At 41.4% G+C, this 17,797-nt stretch overlaps 3 protein-coding genes across 3 annotated transcripts; 2 read left to right on the top strand and 1 right to left on the bottom strand.

The window, feature by feature from the left end:
* The first annotated feature begins 707 nt into the window (after positions 1-707).
* Positions 708-6,245, top strand: LOC114452562 (nucleobindin-2-like). Its single transcript, XM_028431932.1, has 13 exons — positions 708-847; positions 1,235-1,387; positions 1,599-1,706; positions 1,807-1,939; positions 2,633-2,736; positions 3,473-3,658; positions 3,923-4,013; positions 4,128-4,186; positions 4,287-4,379; positions 4,472-4,561; positions 4,684-4,854; positions 4,997-5,051; positions 5,151-6,245. Exons 2-13 carry the CDS (start codon positions 1,250-1,252, stop codon positions 5,246-5,248), a joined length of 1,326 nt encoding a protein of 441 aa, XP_028287733.1. The 5' UTR covers positions 708-847; positions 1,235-1,249; the 3' UTR covers positions 5,249-6,245.
* A 2,288-nt stretch (positions 6,246-8,533) lies between these two features.
* Positions 8,534-12,086, bottom strand: LOC114452564 (UPF0676 protein C1494.01-like). Its single transcript, XM_028431938.1, has 7 exons — positions 11,785-12,086; positions 11,578-11,702; positions 11,430-11,496; positions 11,047-11,203; positions 10,786-10,928; positions 10,598-10,708; positions 8,534-8,898 (listed from the first exon to the last, which is right to left on the bottom strand). Exons 1-7 carry the CDS (start codon positions 11,935-11,937, stop codon positions 8,719-8,721), a joined length of 936 nt encoding a protein of 311 aa, XP_028287739.1. The 5' UTR covers positions 11,938-12,086; the 3' UTR covers positions 8,534-8,718.
* Positions 12,027-17,572, top strand: LOC114451713 (nucleobindin-2-like). Its single transcript, XM_028430510.1, has 3 exons — positions 12,027-12,054; positions 13,367-13,470; positions 17,369-17,572. The coding sequence occupies exons 1-3, from the start codon at positions 12,027-12,029 to the stop codon at positions 17,570-17,572; spliced, it is 336 nt and encodes a 111-aa protein (XP_028286311.1).
* Positions 17,573-17,797: the final 225 nt, after the last annotated feature.

Genomic DNA, 17,797 nt, shown 5'->3' with positions numbered 1-17,797 from the left:
CAATAAGATTGACCATGTTCCATACTGTGGACTACTACAATAAATATATTATTTTACACCTTTAGGTTGTTTACTTGGTATCCTAGCCAGCAATATATATTTAATATATTAACATCTGCTTATATAGTAAAACATGAGACAGATTTCACACATTGTTACTTATTATATTACTATACTTATTATTATAATAAGTAATGTCACCTTTCATATACTTATTATTAAGTAAATGCAAGACTCTTAACGTATTATTATTATTATTATTATTACACATGGTAACAATATAAATAATTCACATTATTATTATAAATAATTAAAACATGATTGCTGTCATTTTGTATTGGCACTCAATCAATAAATCAATGAATCTTTGACCCTCCCCAGCTAATCAAAGCCACACCGCTCCTGTGCTGTCGTGTATAAACATGTAAACATGCGTGAAACACAGTTTTGATCAATAAATGATGCGTTCACGGCCTCTCATCAGACGCTAACTCCGCCCTCGTCGGAGGTTGACTGAACGCCACGTACAGTTTGTCTCAACGCACCTTACCACGGGGCTGCGTTTGATACACTTTGAGTGACAGGCGCTGCGTCCAATCAGCTCTCAACGCGACTCTTCTAACAAAGAAAGTATACTTTCTCTGGCCAATGAGAGCGGCGGGAGGGCGGGGCGTTGCCATGGTGAGCACAACCTTTTTTTTTCATGTAGGTTGTGGCCATAGGAGGTTTGTATTGGCGGTGGACAGATGACAGCTGTAAACAAGATCCCGGTGAGGCTCAGACACTTTGAGGAAGACTAAACAGCGAAGGCTCGGTGAAGAACAGAACGAGGAGCTCGGACTAACGAGTGAGTGTTAGTTTACATAAGCTGTCTTTTATTAACGCTACTTACTGCACGTGATAAAGCTTGTTTTGTTGCTTTTCCTGCATGTCTGGGATAATGAATTAGCTGCCATGCTGCCTGCACGATCCCCATTCAACAACCTGCTCGTTAAGTGATACGCTGGCTTCATTCGTTGTGTGTTACAGATTGTGTTACAACTTTCCCAGGCTCTTACAGAGGAACTGTTTTCAAGCTGGCTGTGTCTTTATCAATCATACACGTGTGTTGCACTGTCCTCTTCCTGTGATGCTTTTTAGGTTACCACATAATGTGCATGTGAAGGAGGCTTTTACCTTAAAAACTTTACATCTCTCTCTCTCTCTCTCTCTCTGTCTTTATCTCTTATAATAGGCCTTATCTAGCCAGATGGTGACGAGTAAAGCTGTGGCCCTTTGTGGGCTGGGTTTGCTGAGTTTGTGGCTGTCTACACAGTCAGTGCCTATCAGTGTGGACAAGGCCAAAGAAACCCCTCCAGTGGAGGAGCTGGAGCCACCCCAGAGTACTGTGAGTCAGATAAACAGGGATGTCACATTTAATGACAGCTCTCAGAGCAAATACCTCAGAGCCATTTGAACAAGGAAAATATTTTGGCTTCCATTATCTCCATAAGCATATTTGTTTGTGGGTTAAATTTTGTTGGAAAAACAAACACTATTAGTTAAATTAGGTGTAAATGCTCATGACAAACATACTTTCCCTAATGTCTGTTACCCAGGACACCGGGCTGCATTACGACCGCTACCTCAGGGAAGTCATTGAATACCTCGAGAAAGACCCTCACTTTAGAGAAAAGCTGAAAAATGCAGATATGGAGGACATTAAGGTACGCATTCACCAAATATCCTACTGTGTCACAAGCTATTCATTTATTCACACAAGAGGGCTTGAGGGCAGACTGTGTGTTGACTTTGTGCTTTGTGCAGGAAGGCAAACTTTCCAAAGAGCTGGACTTTGTCCATCACAACTTTAGGACTAAGCTGGACGAACTGAAGAGAGAAGAGATGAACAGGCTGCGGATGCTCATCAAAGCCAAGCATGACATACAGGAAGGGAATGGTGAGTGCTAATGTGTCACTTACAGCAAGTTCTGTAAAATACAAGCCAGCCCAGCAGTTGGGTCACCAGCAGCATGACCCTCTCACACACAAACATGATGAAATAAGTGGTTAACTGCTTACAAGTCAGGCCACAGAGTGAAAAAAATACACAAAATAGTATAAGAATACAGAGTTAGGGCTGCAACAAATGAGTATTTTCGATACTTGGATACTCGCTGATTATTTTTGCGATTACTTGAGTACTCAGATCACGTGTAAATGTCATAGTTTTTCTATAGATACGACTGCATCTAGCAGCATGCCGGTGTGTGTGTGTCTGTGTGTGTGTGCGCGCTGCTCACCCGCATCTCGAACCCGGGACCTCTTGCGCCCAAAACGCTGATCATCCCGCTACGCCACAAGAGAATCATCCCCGATAACATCACTAAACGAGTCACCGAGTACTAAATTAGTCGTCGAGGCATTTTGCCCTCGAATATTACTCGAGTACCCGAGTAATCGTTGCAGCCTGAGTGTAATAAAAAAACACTATAAAAATGGAAATATAGTTATACTTAATTTACTCAACTGTTTTTATAGAATTTGTGATGTACTAAAGAATTGCCAAAGAACTGAGTGTCTGTAACCACTGAGTGTTTGTGACTGTTTTTATTGAATTCTGTCCTGAAACATGTTATTGTTTTGTTTCCAGGCAACGCAATAGACCACCAGGCCCTCCTGAAACAGTTTGAGCACCTCAACCACATGAACCCCAACACCTTTGAGGTGGAGGACCTAGACCGCCTCATCAAGTCGGTACGGCAGCCACACATAATTATGTTGTCTGCCTACAGGCAATGTAACAGCCGCACAGACACACCTATAATAATGACATCAAAGATCAACTTAGTTTATGCTATTTTTATGAGTAGCAAAGATTAGCTTGTGTGGGAATTGCCTGATATCAGACAGAATTTGTCAACTAATTTTCAATGACTCGTCTCTGTGGAGTGGACTGAATCAAAGGTCACGTTCAAGGCCAGATAAGTACAGCGAGTCCTGTTTCTAATGTCGTGTGTGTGTGTGTGTGTGGGGAGAGCTGCATCAAATTTCCTGATGCTGCAAGAATAAAAAAAAGGAAGTTAGCAGTCAAGTGCACGTGAATCCTGGCAGTGCTGTGTGTAATTTTGTGTAGCCATGTCTTTATTTTACATGTCTTGAGTATTTGCTTTGTTTGACTTATCTATAAGCTGCTATAACATTACCATAAACCGTATATCAGGTCGTTAACTGATATGTGGTTTATGTTTTTAACTTCCTCGCTCTGCACTCTTACAGATAAGGACCTGTAAGAAGTTTAAAAAAATTAAAGTAAAACAAATAAAACACTTTGGATTCAGGGTTTGAATCATTGTTTGCACTTTGCTGCAGGACATTCAAAGAAACATGCTTTTATACTTTAACCCTCACAGCAGGTTTTACTATGTGGTTCACAAATGTACACACTGCACACGGGAAAGCCTCTTCATCAATGTTTTGCTTTTATTTGCAGGCGACCAGTGACCTGGAGAACTACGACAAGAACCGCCATGATGACTTCAAGAGGTACGAAATGATGAAGGAGCACGAGAGGAGAGAGCGCCTGAAGAACATGAATGACGAGGATCGCACGAAGGAGGAGCAGCACTACGAGGAGATGAAAAAGAAACACGCCAACCACCCCAAAGTTAACCACCCTGTAAGTAAAAAAAATTCCTAATTTATGAGAAGAGAACATGACTGTTCTGGGCTGGGCTCCTTGTCCCTGTCCAGGTGGCCTTGAGGTCAGGACAGGCAAGTTCTTTCACACCAAACTTGGAAAAGAATTTATTTGTGTTTGTGTTTGTGCCAGATTGAAACAGAAATCCAACAAATACAATACAATATCAGAATCATAGACAATCAATCAATAATGCAATCAATCATCAGCATGATAAAGCTGAAGCTGTGTGTGTGTGTTCAGGGCAGTGAGGATCAGCTGAAAGAGGTGTGGCAGGAGACAGACGGTTTGGACCCAGAAGACTTCAATCCCAAAACCTTCTTCAAAATGCACGGTAACCATGAACCACGCACTGTGTGCCTCTGCAGAGCTGTAGCATGAAGACATTTCTCTGATCTGTCTGCGTCGACGCATTGTTTACATTAAGTGGATTCATTTTGTGGTGCAGACAGCAACGGAGACGGCTTCTTCGATGAGAGTGAGCTTGAAGCGCTCTTCACTAAAGAGGTATATTTGGGTTTATGTTTCTGCATGTTTACTCTTTAACGCTACTTATGCAGGACTCTTTGAATATATAAAAGATGAACATGTTGATGTTTTATTCAAGCTGGAAAAGGTGTACAACCCTGAAAATGAAGAGGACGACATGGTTGAAATGGAGGAGGAAAGACTGCGAATGAGAGAGCACGTTATGAACGAGGTGAGCTGCCACATGTGGAAGATGTGTCATGTTTTTATTGCAACGAACTGTCTTGAAGGAATATTAATGCTGCTTCATGTGTTGATGTCCAGGTGGACACTAATAAAGACAGACTTGTGTCACTGAGCGAGTTCATGGCAGCCACCAAGAAACAGGAGTTCTACGAAAAAGACGAGTGGGGGGTAAGAGAAAGAAGCTTGCACTCATTTTATTAATATATCAAAATGCAAATATTTCCTGGGTGAAATCACAAATAAGTACTGCTGCATTCATTTATTCTGTAACATTGTTCGTGCCTTGATAGACATTAGATCAAAACCCCCTTTACACTGAGGAGGAACTGAGAGAGTACGAGCAGCAGCTGGCCAATGAGGCGAGCGACATTAACAAGAGGTCAGCCGAGCTGCAGCAGGAGAGGGAGGAGCTTGAAAGAAAACAGGAAGAACTTAACGCTCAGAAGATTGGGCTGACACAGGTGAAATGTGATAATTTGCTGGTGAAACAGCCAGATATTAGGATTCTAACCTTTTTACACTGCAGTGATAGGCACTGTAGGTGTGTCAGATGATTGTAAATGTGCTTCTTCTAACATTCTTCAACTTTTTTTGCCTGCTCAGGCAATGGAGGAAATGGAGAGGATAAAATCCCAAAGTTCCAAAGCTGATGTAAAAGGTGGGTATGAAACCATGAACAAAGCTCCTAAATAATAATCCAATAAAAGATAACTCCTGAAATGTCTTCATCAACATGTACACATACTGGATGAGCCAGCAGCTGAAGGGGAACCAGCACCAGTAATCCCAGGAAGCAGCCAACCACAGCCGCCCATTCACCAGCAGCAAGACCTGCCAGTGCCAGAACACTCTTAGCAGGCATCACTGCTCTGTGTGCTGAGTGTGCATGTGTGTGTGTGTGTGTGTGTGTGTGATTTCCAGTTATTATTTAGCATCTTCAGAAGACCTCATAATGAAAATTACTGTATGCCTAAACAGCTCTAGGTTTAGGCTTCTGATTTAGTGCCAGTTCCAGTGATGCCCTTCCTCTCACTGGCCAAGATCAGCTGAGTGAAGCAGACTTGAAATGTGGAGCTGGTCCAGATTTCTACGGGGGACAATCAGCCCTTTTGTTTTGTGTGTGTGTGTTTTTTTTTTTAAATCATTTTGTTGTTTCATCACAACAAGGACTCTGTTCTCTATGGGAAGTTGTTTGTGGTCAAACGTGGAGGATGGCTGCCCTGATAACTGAATGTTTTGTTTAGTGCACACTGTGGTTCCCACTGATACCGTCTCTTATAGAATAACTATTTATTTTTATGGTAAAGAGATAAATATTTGAGGAATATGAATGTCAGAAAAGATTCTTTCCAGGTGATCCTTTTTCTACAGTTATCAAATGCATATCATCAGTTACATTTTCTAGCTTTTGTGTCCTCAATTTAAAAAAATGAAGTAACATAGTGTACATATATTTTAATTTTTCCATTATTTTTTCTGGTAGTAGAGTGAGAGCTGTACAAATTCTAAAGTGGTTGTGTGTTGTTTATATTTGTAGAATTTTTCATGATAGTTTGATTTAATTTATTTTTTCTCTGCAGCAGATCAGATTTTAAAGGAAAACGCCTGAATTAGGCTTTAAAAGAGGGGGAGGGTCACAGACAGATGTGTCATCATAGACTATATATAAGAGATCTTTGAGTAGAGCGGTTTATTTATTATAAGTCTCTTCCAAATCAACAGCCTTTTTAAATAATTGACCAGCTTGTTATTTATTTTTTTGTGTGTACTGTTGCACTAACATCCCTTTGAAATAAATGAACGGATGCTGTATCATGTGTGAATGATGAAAATAAAGAGCTTGCAAGTTTAACACTGCTGTCTTCTGGTGTACACTAATTATTATAAAATCAACATTTAAAACCACTGTTGATGATTTAAACATTTCATAATTATAACTCTTGATTAAAAAAATGTAAAAACTTAATTCAGCTTCTTCCATACGAGTCGTTGAAGCGCTCCAGAAGGTAGGCCCCTGATTTAACAGGCGAGTATTTGTTGGAGCCGTCGCAGCAGGTGATCAGAGCCTCATCGTCTGATTGGACAAAGAATGCCAGAGACTGACGTGTGCCGGAGTCTCCAACAGGGGGCAGCAAAACCCTGTGGCGCTGAGAGGCAGAGGGAACAACAGCAGAGAGTTGAGTTATTACAAGTTTTGAGGAAATATTTCACAATTTACAAGCCTGAGGCCTTTTTAATCCCTTAAATAGAGCCTGAGGGCTTTTTGTCATAAGCAGCACCTGGACAGATGTTAAAAGGTCACCCTAAACACAAAATATCAATACAACAACATTAAAATAAACAATTCATAAAACTATATATATATATATATATATATATATATATATATATATATATATATATATCCTTAACTTAATATTTTGTTGCACAACCTTTTGAGGCAATCACTGCAATCAAACGATTTCTGTAACTGTCAATGAGACTTCTGCACCTGGCAACAGGTATTTTGGCCCATTCTTCATGAGCAAACTGCTCCAATTGTCTCAGGTTTGAAGGGTGCCTTCTCCAGATGGCATGTTTCAGCTCCTTCCACAGACGTTCAATAGGATTTAGATCAGGGCTCATAGAAGGTCACTTCAGAACAGTCCAATGTTTTGCTCTTAGCCATTCTTGGGTGTTTTTAGCTGTGTGTCATTATTCTGTTGGAAGACCCATGACCTGCGACTGAGACCAAGCTTTCTGACACCAGGCAGCATTTCGCTCCAGAATGCCTTGATAGTCTTCAGATTTCATTGTACCCTGTGCAGGTTCCAGACACCCTGTGCCAGATGCAGCAAAGCAGCCCCAGAACATAACCGAGCCTCCTCCATGTTTCACAGGGACGGTGTTCTTTTCTTGGTATGCTTCATTTTTGCGCCTGTGAACATAGAGCTGATGTGCCTTGCCAAAAAGCTCCAGTTTTGTCTCATCTGTCCAAAGGAAATTCTCCTTGAAGCTTTGTGGTTTGCCACTATGCATTGTGGCAAATTCCAGTCTCACTTTTTTATGATGTGATTTCAGCAGTGGTGTCCTCCTTAGTCGACTCCCATGAAGTCCACTTTGAGTCAAACAGCGACGGATGGTGCGATCTGACACTGATGTACCTTGACCTTGAGTTTGAGTTTGAGTTTATTTATTGGGACAATGTACAATAACATTAAGCTCAAAAGAACAGAGATGCTTGTACCAGATTGTAGCTCACAAGCTAATTTCCATCTGTAGTCCCGCTACAACAATCACATCATACATTTATCAATATCATACATCTTACTTAAAATCATAGGAGGAGATTAAGAACATCTGTATGTATATACATAAAAAACAGCTAAGAACACTTCTATACAAAGGCATACACAATACAACAGTTAATAGAATGTATACAAGTACTATCAATATTAAAATAATAGTATCAGTGTGTACAACGCTGGTTTTCTAAAAGCCAGGATTTTGCTTCTCTCGAGAAAATAATAAAATCATTTTGGCTCAACAAATGGTTGGGGAGTTTATTCCACCAATTAATGGCCTTATAGGAAAAAGCAGACTGCCCGAAAGCTGTTTTATATCTTGGAATTTTGCACTGCCCTCTCGAGCCACTCCGTGTTATTCTAATTGATGTTTCTGCGGTTCGGTGTACATATTCTTTGAGAGGAGGAGGGGCTTTATTGTGAACAATCTTAAAGACCAATTGTATGTGCGAAAATATAATGCAGTTTTCAAAGTTTAACATCTTATATTTGCTCAGTATGTGACAATGGTGATACTGTAGAGGTTTTTTATCAAGAGTTTTGAGAGCCTGTTTGTACAGAGACTCCATTATTTTTAAATTTGTTTTTTTTGCTTGTGCCCAGCTTGTGATGCAATAGGAGAAATGCGGCAAAATCATTGCATTAAAGAAGCATTCAGCTGCCTGTGTTGAGAGCGAATTTCTTATATGTTTGAAGGTAGCCAAATTGTATTTTAGGGTTTTTGATATCTTTTTTATGTGCTTTCTAAAATTAAGAGAGGAGTCCAGTATGAGTCCTAGGTATTTATATTCAGTGACATTTTGGATATTTTCTCTGTTTATTGTTACACTGGGATAATTTTCCATTTTGGTTTTGGTTGTGAAGTACATCAGTGCTGTTTTCCCAATATTCAGTGTCAAGCAGGAGTCTCGGAGCCACTGGTCTACCTTTTCCATAGCAGATGTTAACTTTGCAGCAACTTCTATACCATTTCTCCCATTTGCATAGATTATTGTATCATCAGCATAAATTTGTATATTAAAAAAAATTAAAAGATTTAATTCAGCTTCTTCCATACGAGTCGTTGAAGCGCTCCAGAAGGTAGGCCCCTGCTGTAACAGGCGGGTATTTGTTGGAGCCATCGCAGCAGGTGATCAGAGCCTCATCCTCTGGGTGGACAAAGAATGCCAGAGACTGACGTGTGCCGGAGTCTCCAACAGGGGGCAGCAAAACCCTGTGGCGCTGAGAGGCAGAGGGAACAACAGCAGAGAGTTGAGTTATTACAAGTTTTGAGAAAATATTTCGCAATTTACAAGCCTGAGGCCTTTTTAATCCCTTAAATAGAGCCTGAGGGCTTTTTGTCATAAGCAGCACCTGGACAGATGTTAAAAGGTCACCCTAAACACAAAATATCAATACAACAACATTAAAATAAACTATTCATAAAACTATATATATATATATATATATATATATATATATATATATATATATATATATATATATATATATATATATCCTTAACTTAATATTTTGTTGCACAACCTTTTGAGGCAATCACTGCAATCAAACGATTTCTGTAACTGTCAATGAGACTTCTGCACCTGGCAACAGGTATTTTGGCCCATTCTTCATGAGCAAACTGCTCCAATTGTCTCAGGTTTGAAGGGTGCCTTCTCCAGATGGCATGTTTCAGCTCCTTCCACAGACGTTCAATAGGATTTAGATCAGGGCTCATAGAAGGTCACTTCAGAACAGTCCAATGTTTTGCTCTTAGCCATTCTTTGGTGTTTTTAGCTGTGTGTCATTATTCTGTTGGAAGACCCATGACCTGCGACTGAGACCAAGCTTTCTGACACCAGGCAGCATTTCGCTCCAGAATGCCTTGATAGTCTTCAGATTTCATTGTACCCTGTGCAGATTCAAGACACCCTGTGCCAGATGCAGCAAAGCAGCCCCAGAACATAACCGAGCCTCCTCCATGTTTCACAGGGATGGTGTTCTTTTCTTGGTATGCTTCATTTTTGCACCTGTGAACATAGAGCTGATGTGCCTTGCCAACAAGCTCCAGTTTTGTCTCATCTGTCCAAAGGAAATTCTCCTTGAAGCTTTGTGGTTTGCCACTATGCATTGTGGCAAATTCCAGTCTCACTTTTTTATGATGTGATTTCATCAGTGGCGTCCTCCTTAGTCGACTCCCATGAAGTCCACTTTGAGTCAAACAGCGACGGATGGTGTGATCTGACACTGATGTACCTTGACCTTGGAGTTTACCGTTAATGTCTTTGGAAGTTGTTCTGGGCTCTTTAGTTACCATTCGAATTATTCGTCTCTTCAATTAGTCATCGATTTTCCTCTTTCGGCCACGTCCAGGGAGGTTGGCTACAGTCCCATGGACCTTACACTTCTGAACAATATGTGCAACTGTAGTCACAGGAACATCAAGCTGCTTGGAGGTGGTCTTATAACCTTTACCTTTAACATGCTTGTCTATGATTTTCTTTCTTATCCCCTGAGACAACTCTCTTCTTCGCTTTCTGTGGTCCATGTTCAGTGTGGTACACACTGTCACCAAACAGCACATAATCAATCTTTTCTCGGGTACCATCATTTTTGTCCAGGCCTGTTTCAGTAGTTTGTTTTTTAAAATGGTTATGTTGAACAACAACTCACAAGCAATGTCTGATCTACCTACCTCCATGTGTATTAAAATAAATAACATTAAGTTATATATTCCTTGTAGGTTTGTTGATGAGTAGCTTTGCTTTAACACACAGCACATGGAGGTCAGTCAATATCTATATAGACTAATATCTTGACTCCAAAACTACCGTGGAGTGGTGAGTGACTCAACAAGCAATACTCCAGATCAGTTCTTGTTTACACATTGACCCAGTGGATGAGAAGACATTGTCTCAAAGTTGATGGAGGTATAGCTCACCACAGAGACAAACTGATCGCTGGTCCAACGCTGCATCAGGTCAGCAATGTTGACGAGGATGGCACCGGGGATACTGGGTACAGAGATGAAGTCACCTGCACGTGTGCAAACCTGAGGATTGACAAGAGGATCATTGGAGCATCATCTAAAACAAAATAAGACACAAAAAATAAGAGAGGAGCAGTTACCTGCAGACCCTCCGAGTCCTGGAACAGCAGAGTTATGCTGCCATAGTCTGAATGTTCGCCACACCGCAGCTGACCTTCCTTTGCTTTCTCACCGTTCACTGGAGGATAGTAGAGGGACCTCAGTGTGGTGGCGTTCTCATCAGCTACGGGAAACACACAGTTCGAATTATACAAACATTGTCCCAATCCACTTAGTGACTGTCTCCAATGCCCCCCGGTGGTGTTACACCTCTGTATGGTGGGTGAATATGGTGCTCATACTTCCTATTAAACGGTGTGCACTCAGGAACACATCTGGATCCAGATCCAGGCTCTGAGCCATCACCCTAAGCACCCGCAGACTCAGTTCTTTACAGAGCTGGAAGAAGGAAGTGTGGATCTCCTGGAAACCAGTCAGGGCGGCTGATGACGGCCATTTCTTCAAGAAAAATATCATAAGACACTAACTAATGCTAAAACTGGTATGTTTACGTAAAAATGCAAACAGTTCAGGCCATTCAGAGTCTAAGTTTCTATGGCAACGGATCCAGAATAACCTGAACTTTACCCTCCAGACTGATAACCTATTAAATGATGGTGGATCAAAGTGAACACAGTCCTGAAGCAGGCATGCTGCAGCCTTTAAAAATGCAATGAATCATTACTATGTCAGGGTGAAGTGAAGTAATGTTGAATGCCTCCTTCAGGTCTCCAGGCCGGCGTGGATTCAACCTGAAAAGCGTTCATTTTAATGTAAAACCAGTAAAATTGCGCGCACACACACACACAGATAATGTGTTCCTCCATTCCTACCTCTCGGTTTCCAGTGACACCCAGCCGTGGTTCGGACTGTTCAGGAAGCTTTTCCTGCTGAAGGGCTGCTTCAGCTGATCAGGCTGCAGGAAGAACTTCTTGGACATGTCCATGACGCGGTCCACCTATATCCAACAACACCAGGACAAAATTACGCATCAAACGCTCTATAAAAGGCTCATTTCCACCTTCTCAGGCTGGACTCACCTCCTCCTGAACGATCCCCGAGTTCTTCAAGAAAACAAATCCAACTTCTGTAAAAGCTGTTTTCAGCTCCGCGCTCAGCTTGTGCAGCTGCTTGTCATCCACATCTTTCACACTCAGGCTGTACGCGCCAAAGTCCACGACTGGGATACTCATCCTTAAAAACAACAGGGTATATATCAAGCGGCAACCTTCGGGGCTCAAAGTTGAAGCCCATGCGGAAGTGTCAAAACTTGTAATTCACGATGCAACTGCTTGGGGTTGGCTCCAAAAGCGAGTCATTTCCCATAGACTCCCGTGTTAAAATGGCCGACTTCACAGCAGAAAAAAAACGTTTACTAGGGGTGGGCGAATCGATCTAAATATCGATAGTATCAATACCAAAGTTAGGATCAGTAATTACTCGATACTAGCGTGATGAGATCGATATTTCTAATACCTTCAGCAACTTTACTCGTATTTACTCGCGGTGCAAACAGCGCTCCTCTCTCACTCTGCTCAGTGCGCAGGCGCACTCCGCCCCTCCCCCTCCTTATCCACTCTGCCGGAGCAGACGGAGCTCCTGATTGGCTGTAACCTAGCATCATGATGAGATGGCAGAGAGGAAGAGGAGTGCTGTTTGGAGTTATTTCACAGCGACAGACGAGAAGAAGAAACTGCTACTTCTGAGGTGTGCAGGAAAGCGACCTGCCACTGTGGAAACACAACTAATTTACACAAACATAAAGCAGCAGAGCCCAAAGACCTCGAGCTGCAGAGTAAACAGAGGGAGGAGGAAGAGGCAGATCCCCAAACATGAACCAGAGACAGTGGTCATATATCTTAGTCATGCTGTTTCACCTACATGATTCACAAAGAGCCATGGCTGTCACAAGGAGTATTGCTGACACGATTGTAAAGTTAAAATTTCAAACATACAGTTCTGCACTTTTGTTTGCAGCTTGATTTATTCAACAAATGTTTCTTGTGTATTATTATTCCACTAATCACGATAATCTATTTAAAGGCAAAAAAGAAGGCAAAAAAATAATTATTTATGATCATGAAATTTCAAAGTAAAAGTATCGGTATCGGTATTGGTATCGGCGATACTGTATTTACTTGGTATCGGATCGATACTGCCCACCCCTAATGTTTACAGCCTGGTACAAAAAACCACTCTGGTCTCAGGTGATAGGTTCTCTTCTAGTGTCGATTGTAGGGGGGGTGAATTTTTTTACAACTCACTCGTTTCAATTGTATTCGGACTTAAAATTACGCCTAATTATGGGCGTTGCCGCTTGAGTGACAGACAGTTGACGTATCACAACGTGAGTTTCCTGCTTCCACGATCGCCCGCCCCCTAAACCCCGCTCGTGCTCCCCCTATTTGTCCATATTTGGAGTTTTGGCGGATGTGACGCTGCCAACATGGCGGCGGTCATCAACGTCCTGGAACCTCCCACCGAGCCTCAGAACGGCTCTTCAGAAACAAACGGGTGACGTCACGGAAGCTCTGTCCATAGTTTTTACTGTCAATGGTATATATGCCCTAAAACATGTGATTGAAAAGTGTTCAGTGAAACATGTTATTGTTTTGTTTCCAGGCAACGCAATAGACCACCAGGCCCTCCTGAAACAGTTTGAGCACCTCAACCACATGAACCCCAACACCTTTGAGGTGGAGGACCTAGACCGCCTCATTAAGTCGGTACGGCAGCCACACATAATTATGTTGTCTGCCTACGGGCAATGTAACAGCCGCACAGACACACCTATAATAATGACATCAAAGATCAACTTAGTTTATGCTATTTTTATGACTAGCAAAGATTAGCTTGTGTGGGAATTACCTGATATCAGACAGAACTTGTCAACTAATTTTCAATGACTTTAACAGCACCAAGATTGCAATCAGGGACTAGGACACCCAGGGCTTCTGCTGTTTGAGGACTTGTACCCATAATAATCCCACTACCAACCTGAGGCCCAGGGAGAGAGCACTCTCTCACAGCGCAGACTCATCAATTCATGTTTTGATAAGTAAAAGGAAAAGAAAGCCCCATCATCCAAGAAATGTATTATCAAATTTAAAATTTATTCAATGTCAGCCACAGTCTGTCCCCGAACATAGACAGGACACAGGTTTTAATACATTAAATTTAGCTCTCTTAAATGTTAGGTCTTTGGCAGGCAAATCGTTCTTAATTAATGATTTTATTCAAAAGCACCATCTGGATTTTATGTTTTTAACTGAAACTTGGTTGGGGCAAGACAATAGTGCAGCAGTTCTTATTGAGTCTACTCCTCCTAACTTTGGTTTCATGAGTGAAGCAAGATTGCACAAGAAAGGAGGAGGAGTCGCCATCTTGTTTAATGACTGCCTCCAGTGCAAAAAGGTATCCTATGGAAAGTTTGACTCTTTTGAACATGTTGCTCTTCAGCTAAAATCCTCCTGTCAAGCAACCTTTGCAGATATTTACAAAACCCCGAAATACAATGCAAAGTTCTTTGATGAGTTTGCCAAACTATTGTCTATTATGTGCATTGACTTTGATTGTGTTGTCTTAGTGGGTGACTTTAACATTCATGTTGATAATCCTAATGATGGAAGTGCCAAAGAACTCTTTAACATCCTGGATAGCTTTGGGCTGTCACAGCATGTAACAGACTCAACACATAACAAGGGACATATACTGGATCTAGTTATTTCCAAAGGTCTGAACATCTCTGAGGTTGTGGTGACCGATGTTGCTCTTTCTGATCACTACTGTGTTGCATTTAAAACGACCAACCCTGCTAATCCCATCAAGGTAGAAGGAAAGGTGATCAGAAAGCGTCACATTAATGATAACACCTGTGCACTGTTCACACAGGCTTTTGTACCATCACCAACCCTGCCCACAGCTCCTGTTGACGACCTTGTAAACAGTTTCAGTTCCAAAGTTGTGACTGTTATTGATTCAATTGCCCCAATCAGAACCAAAGTTCTGTCAGGAAGGAAAAAGTCACCTTGGAGAAATGCCACACTGGTTAAAGCACAAAAAAGAGTCTGCAGACAGGCAGAACGCAGATGGAGAAAAACTAAACTCCAGGTTCATTATAGCATTTACAAAGAGAGCCTACATAACTACAACCAGGAACTGAAAAATGCAAGACAATCCTATTTTTCAGAGATCATCGACAGGAACAGCAACAATGCTCGTACATTGTTCTCTGTTATAGACAGACTGACAAACCCAGGAGTGTCAGTGCCACCTGAACTGCTGTCTAAAAAGTCATGCAATGACTTTGCATCTTTTTTCACGGATAAAGTGTTAAAAATAAGACAAACAGTCTGTAGCTCTAGCCCTGCAAAACCATAATGTCACTTGTGCCTTCTCATCCACCAGTTAAGCTGGCACATTTTAACCTTCTAGATAATACAGCACTGACAGAAACTGTTAAACAGTTAAAACCCACAACATGCTCACTTGACAATCTGCCTACACATTTTCTTAAAAACGTTTTTAACTGCATATTGTCAGATGTGTTGCAGATTGTTAACAGTTCTCTTCAGTCAGGGCAGTTTCCCCAGGCCTTGAAAACTGCAGTAATCAAACCTCTGCTCAAAAAATCAAACCTGGATGCTTCAGCAATAAATAACTACAGGCCAATATCTAACCTTCCTTTTCTGGGAAAGGTCATTGAAAAGGCTGTTTTTCAACAAATTCATGCATTTTTATGCATTTTCATATTTTCATGCCGTCTTAGTACTGCTGGACCTTAGTGCTGCATTTGATACAGTTGATCACAGCATACTGCTCGACAGGCTGGAGCAGTGGGTGGGATTTACTGGCACTGTGTTAAACTGGTTCAAATCTTACTTACATGATAGGGACTACTTTGTGTCAATTGGTAACTGAGTCTGACCGAACTAAAATCACATGCGGGGTTCCTCAAGGGTCCATTCTTGGACCACTTCTGTTCAACATCTACATGCTGCCCCTAGCTCAGATCATAGAACAGCACAACATCTCCTACCACACCTATGCAGACGACACACAGCTTTATATATCAGTGTCATCACATGACTACAGTCCCTTACACTCACTAAGTAAGTGTACTCAACAAATCAATGAGTGGATGAGCCAGAACTTTCTCCAGCTCAATGCTGACAAAACAGAGATGATTGTTTTTGGCCCCAAAAATGAAAGAGCTAAGATCAGTGCTTACCTTGACTCCATGTCACTGATGGCCACAAACCAAGCCAGAAATCTCGGTGTAATACTCGACTCAGACCTGAATTTTAACACCCATGTAAAAGCCATTACTAAGTCTGCCTATTACCACCTGAAAAACATTGCTAGGATCAAGGGCTTTCTGTCCAAACAAGACACAGAAAAACTTATTCATGCATTAATTTTCAGTAGGCTAGATTATTGTAACGGCGTCCTCACAGGTCTGAGCAAAAAATCAGTCAGGCAGCTGCAGCTGGTCCAAAATGCTGCTGCTAGAGTTCTGAGTAACACCAGGAAAATGGACCACATCACACCGGTCCTCAAATCACTGCACTGGCTTCCTGTGAGTCAAAGGATCCATTTCAAAACTTTACTCCTGGTCTACAAAGCACTGAATGGTCTTGGACCAAAATACATCCTGGACTTACTGGTTCCCTATGAACCATCCAGACGCCTGAGATCATCAGGGACAGGCCTACTGTGTGTACCCAGGGTCAGAACCAAACAGAGTGAAGCAGGATTCAGTTATTCTGCCCCTCACCTGTGGAACAGCCTTCCTGAACACCTGAGGTCTGCTCAGACAGTCACTTCATTTAAGTCAGGCCTGAAAACACATTTGTTTACTGCAGTGTTCGAATTTCTTGACTGCACTCTTCTCATTTAATCATTCTGATTTTATTTGATGTTTTTACGATTTTATTCTTTTTATTTTTTTTTAATTTCCATCTTAATTTAATGTTTTAAAATGTTTTTATTCTGTGATTTCATCTTATGTAAAGCACTCTGAATTGCCTTGTGTATGAATGGTGCTATATAAATAAAGCTTGCCTTGCCTTGCCTTGCCTTGTTTCTGTGGAGTGGACTGAATCAAAGGTCACGTTCAAGGCCAGATAAGTACAGTGAGTCCTGTTTCTAATGTCGTGTGTGTGTGTGTGTGTGGGGAGAGCTGCATCAAATTTCCTGATGCTGCAAGAATAAAAAAAAGGAAGTTAACAGTCAAATGCATGTGAATCCTGGCAGTACTGTGTGTAATTTTGTGTAGCCATGTCTTTATTTTACATGTCTTGAGTATTTGCTTTGTTTGACTTATCTATAAGCAGCCATAACATTACCATAAACCGTATATCAGGTCCTTAACTGATATGTGGTTTATGTTTATAACTTCCTCGCTCTGCAGTCTTACAGATAAGGACCTGTAAGAAGTTTAAAAAAATTAAAGTAAAACAAATACATTCAGGGTTTGAATCATTGTTTGCACTTTGCTGCAGGACATTCAAAGAAACATGCTTTTATACTTTAACCCTCACAGCAGGTTTTACTATGTGGTTCACAAATGTACACACTGCACAAGGGAAAGCCTCTTCATCAATGTTTTGCTTTTATTTGCAGGCGACCAGTGACCTGGAGAACTACGACAAGAACCGCCATGATGACTTCAAGAGGTACGAAATGATGAAGGAGCACGAGAGGAGAGAGCGCCTGAAGAACATGAATGACGAGGATCGCACGAAGGAGGAGCAGCACTACGAGAAGATGAAAAAGAAACACGCCGACCACCCGATAAAAAAAAAAAAAATAATTCCTAATTTCTGAGAAGAGAACATGACTGTTCTGGGCTGGGCTCCTTATCCCTGTCCAGGTGGCCTTGAGGTCAGGACAGGCAAGTTCTTTCACACCAAACTTGGAAAAGAATTTATTTGTGGTTTTTTTGTGCCAGATTGAAACAGAAATCCAACAAATACACAGTTTCCCTCTAAATCTACTTTTAAAGATCTACTATCTTCTCATTTTATGCTCTAAAGCTGCAACAGTTAGTCA

This window comes from Parambassis ranga, chromosome 19 (assembly GCF_900634625.1).
Source record: "Parambassis ranga chromosome 19, fParRan2.1, whole genome shotgun sequence".
In the NCBI taxonomy this organism is placed as follows: domain Eukaryota; kingdom Metazoa; phylum Chordata; class Actinopteri; family Ambassidae; genus Parambassis; species Parambassis ranga.
The sequence above is the reverse complement of the archived record's forward strand: the minus strand, read 5'-3'. Positions and strand labels throughout refer to the sequence as shown.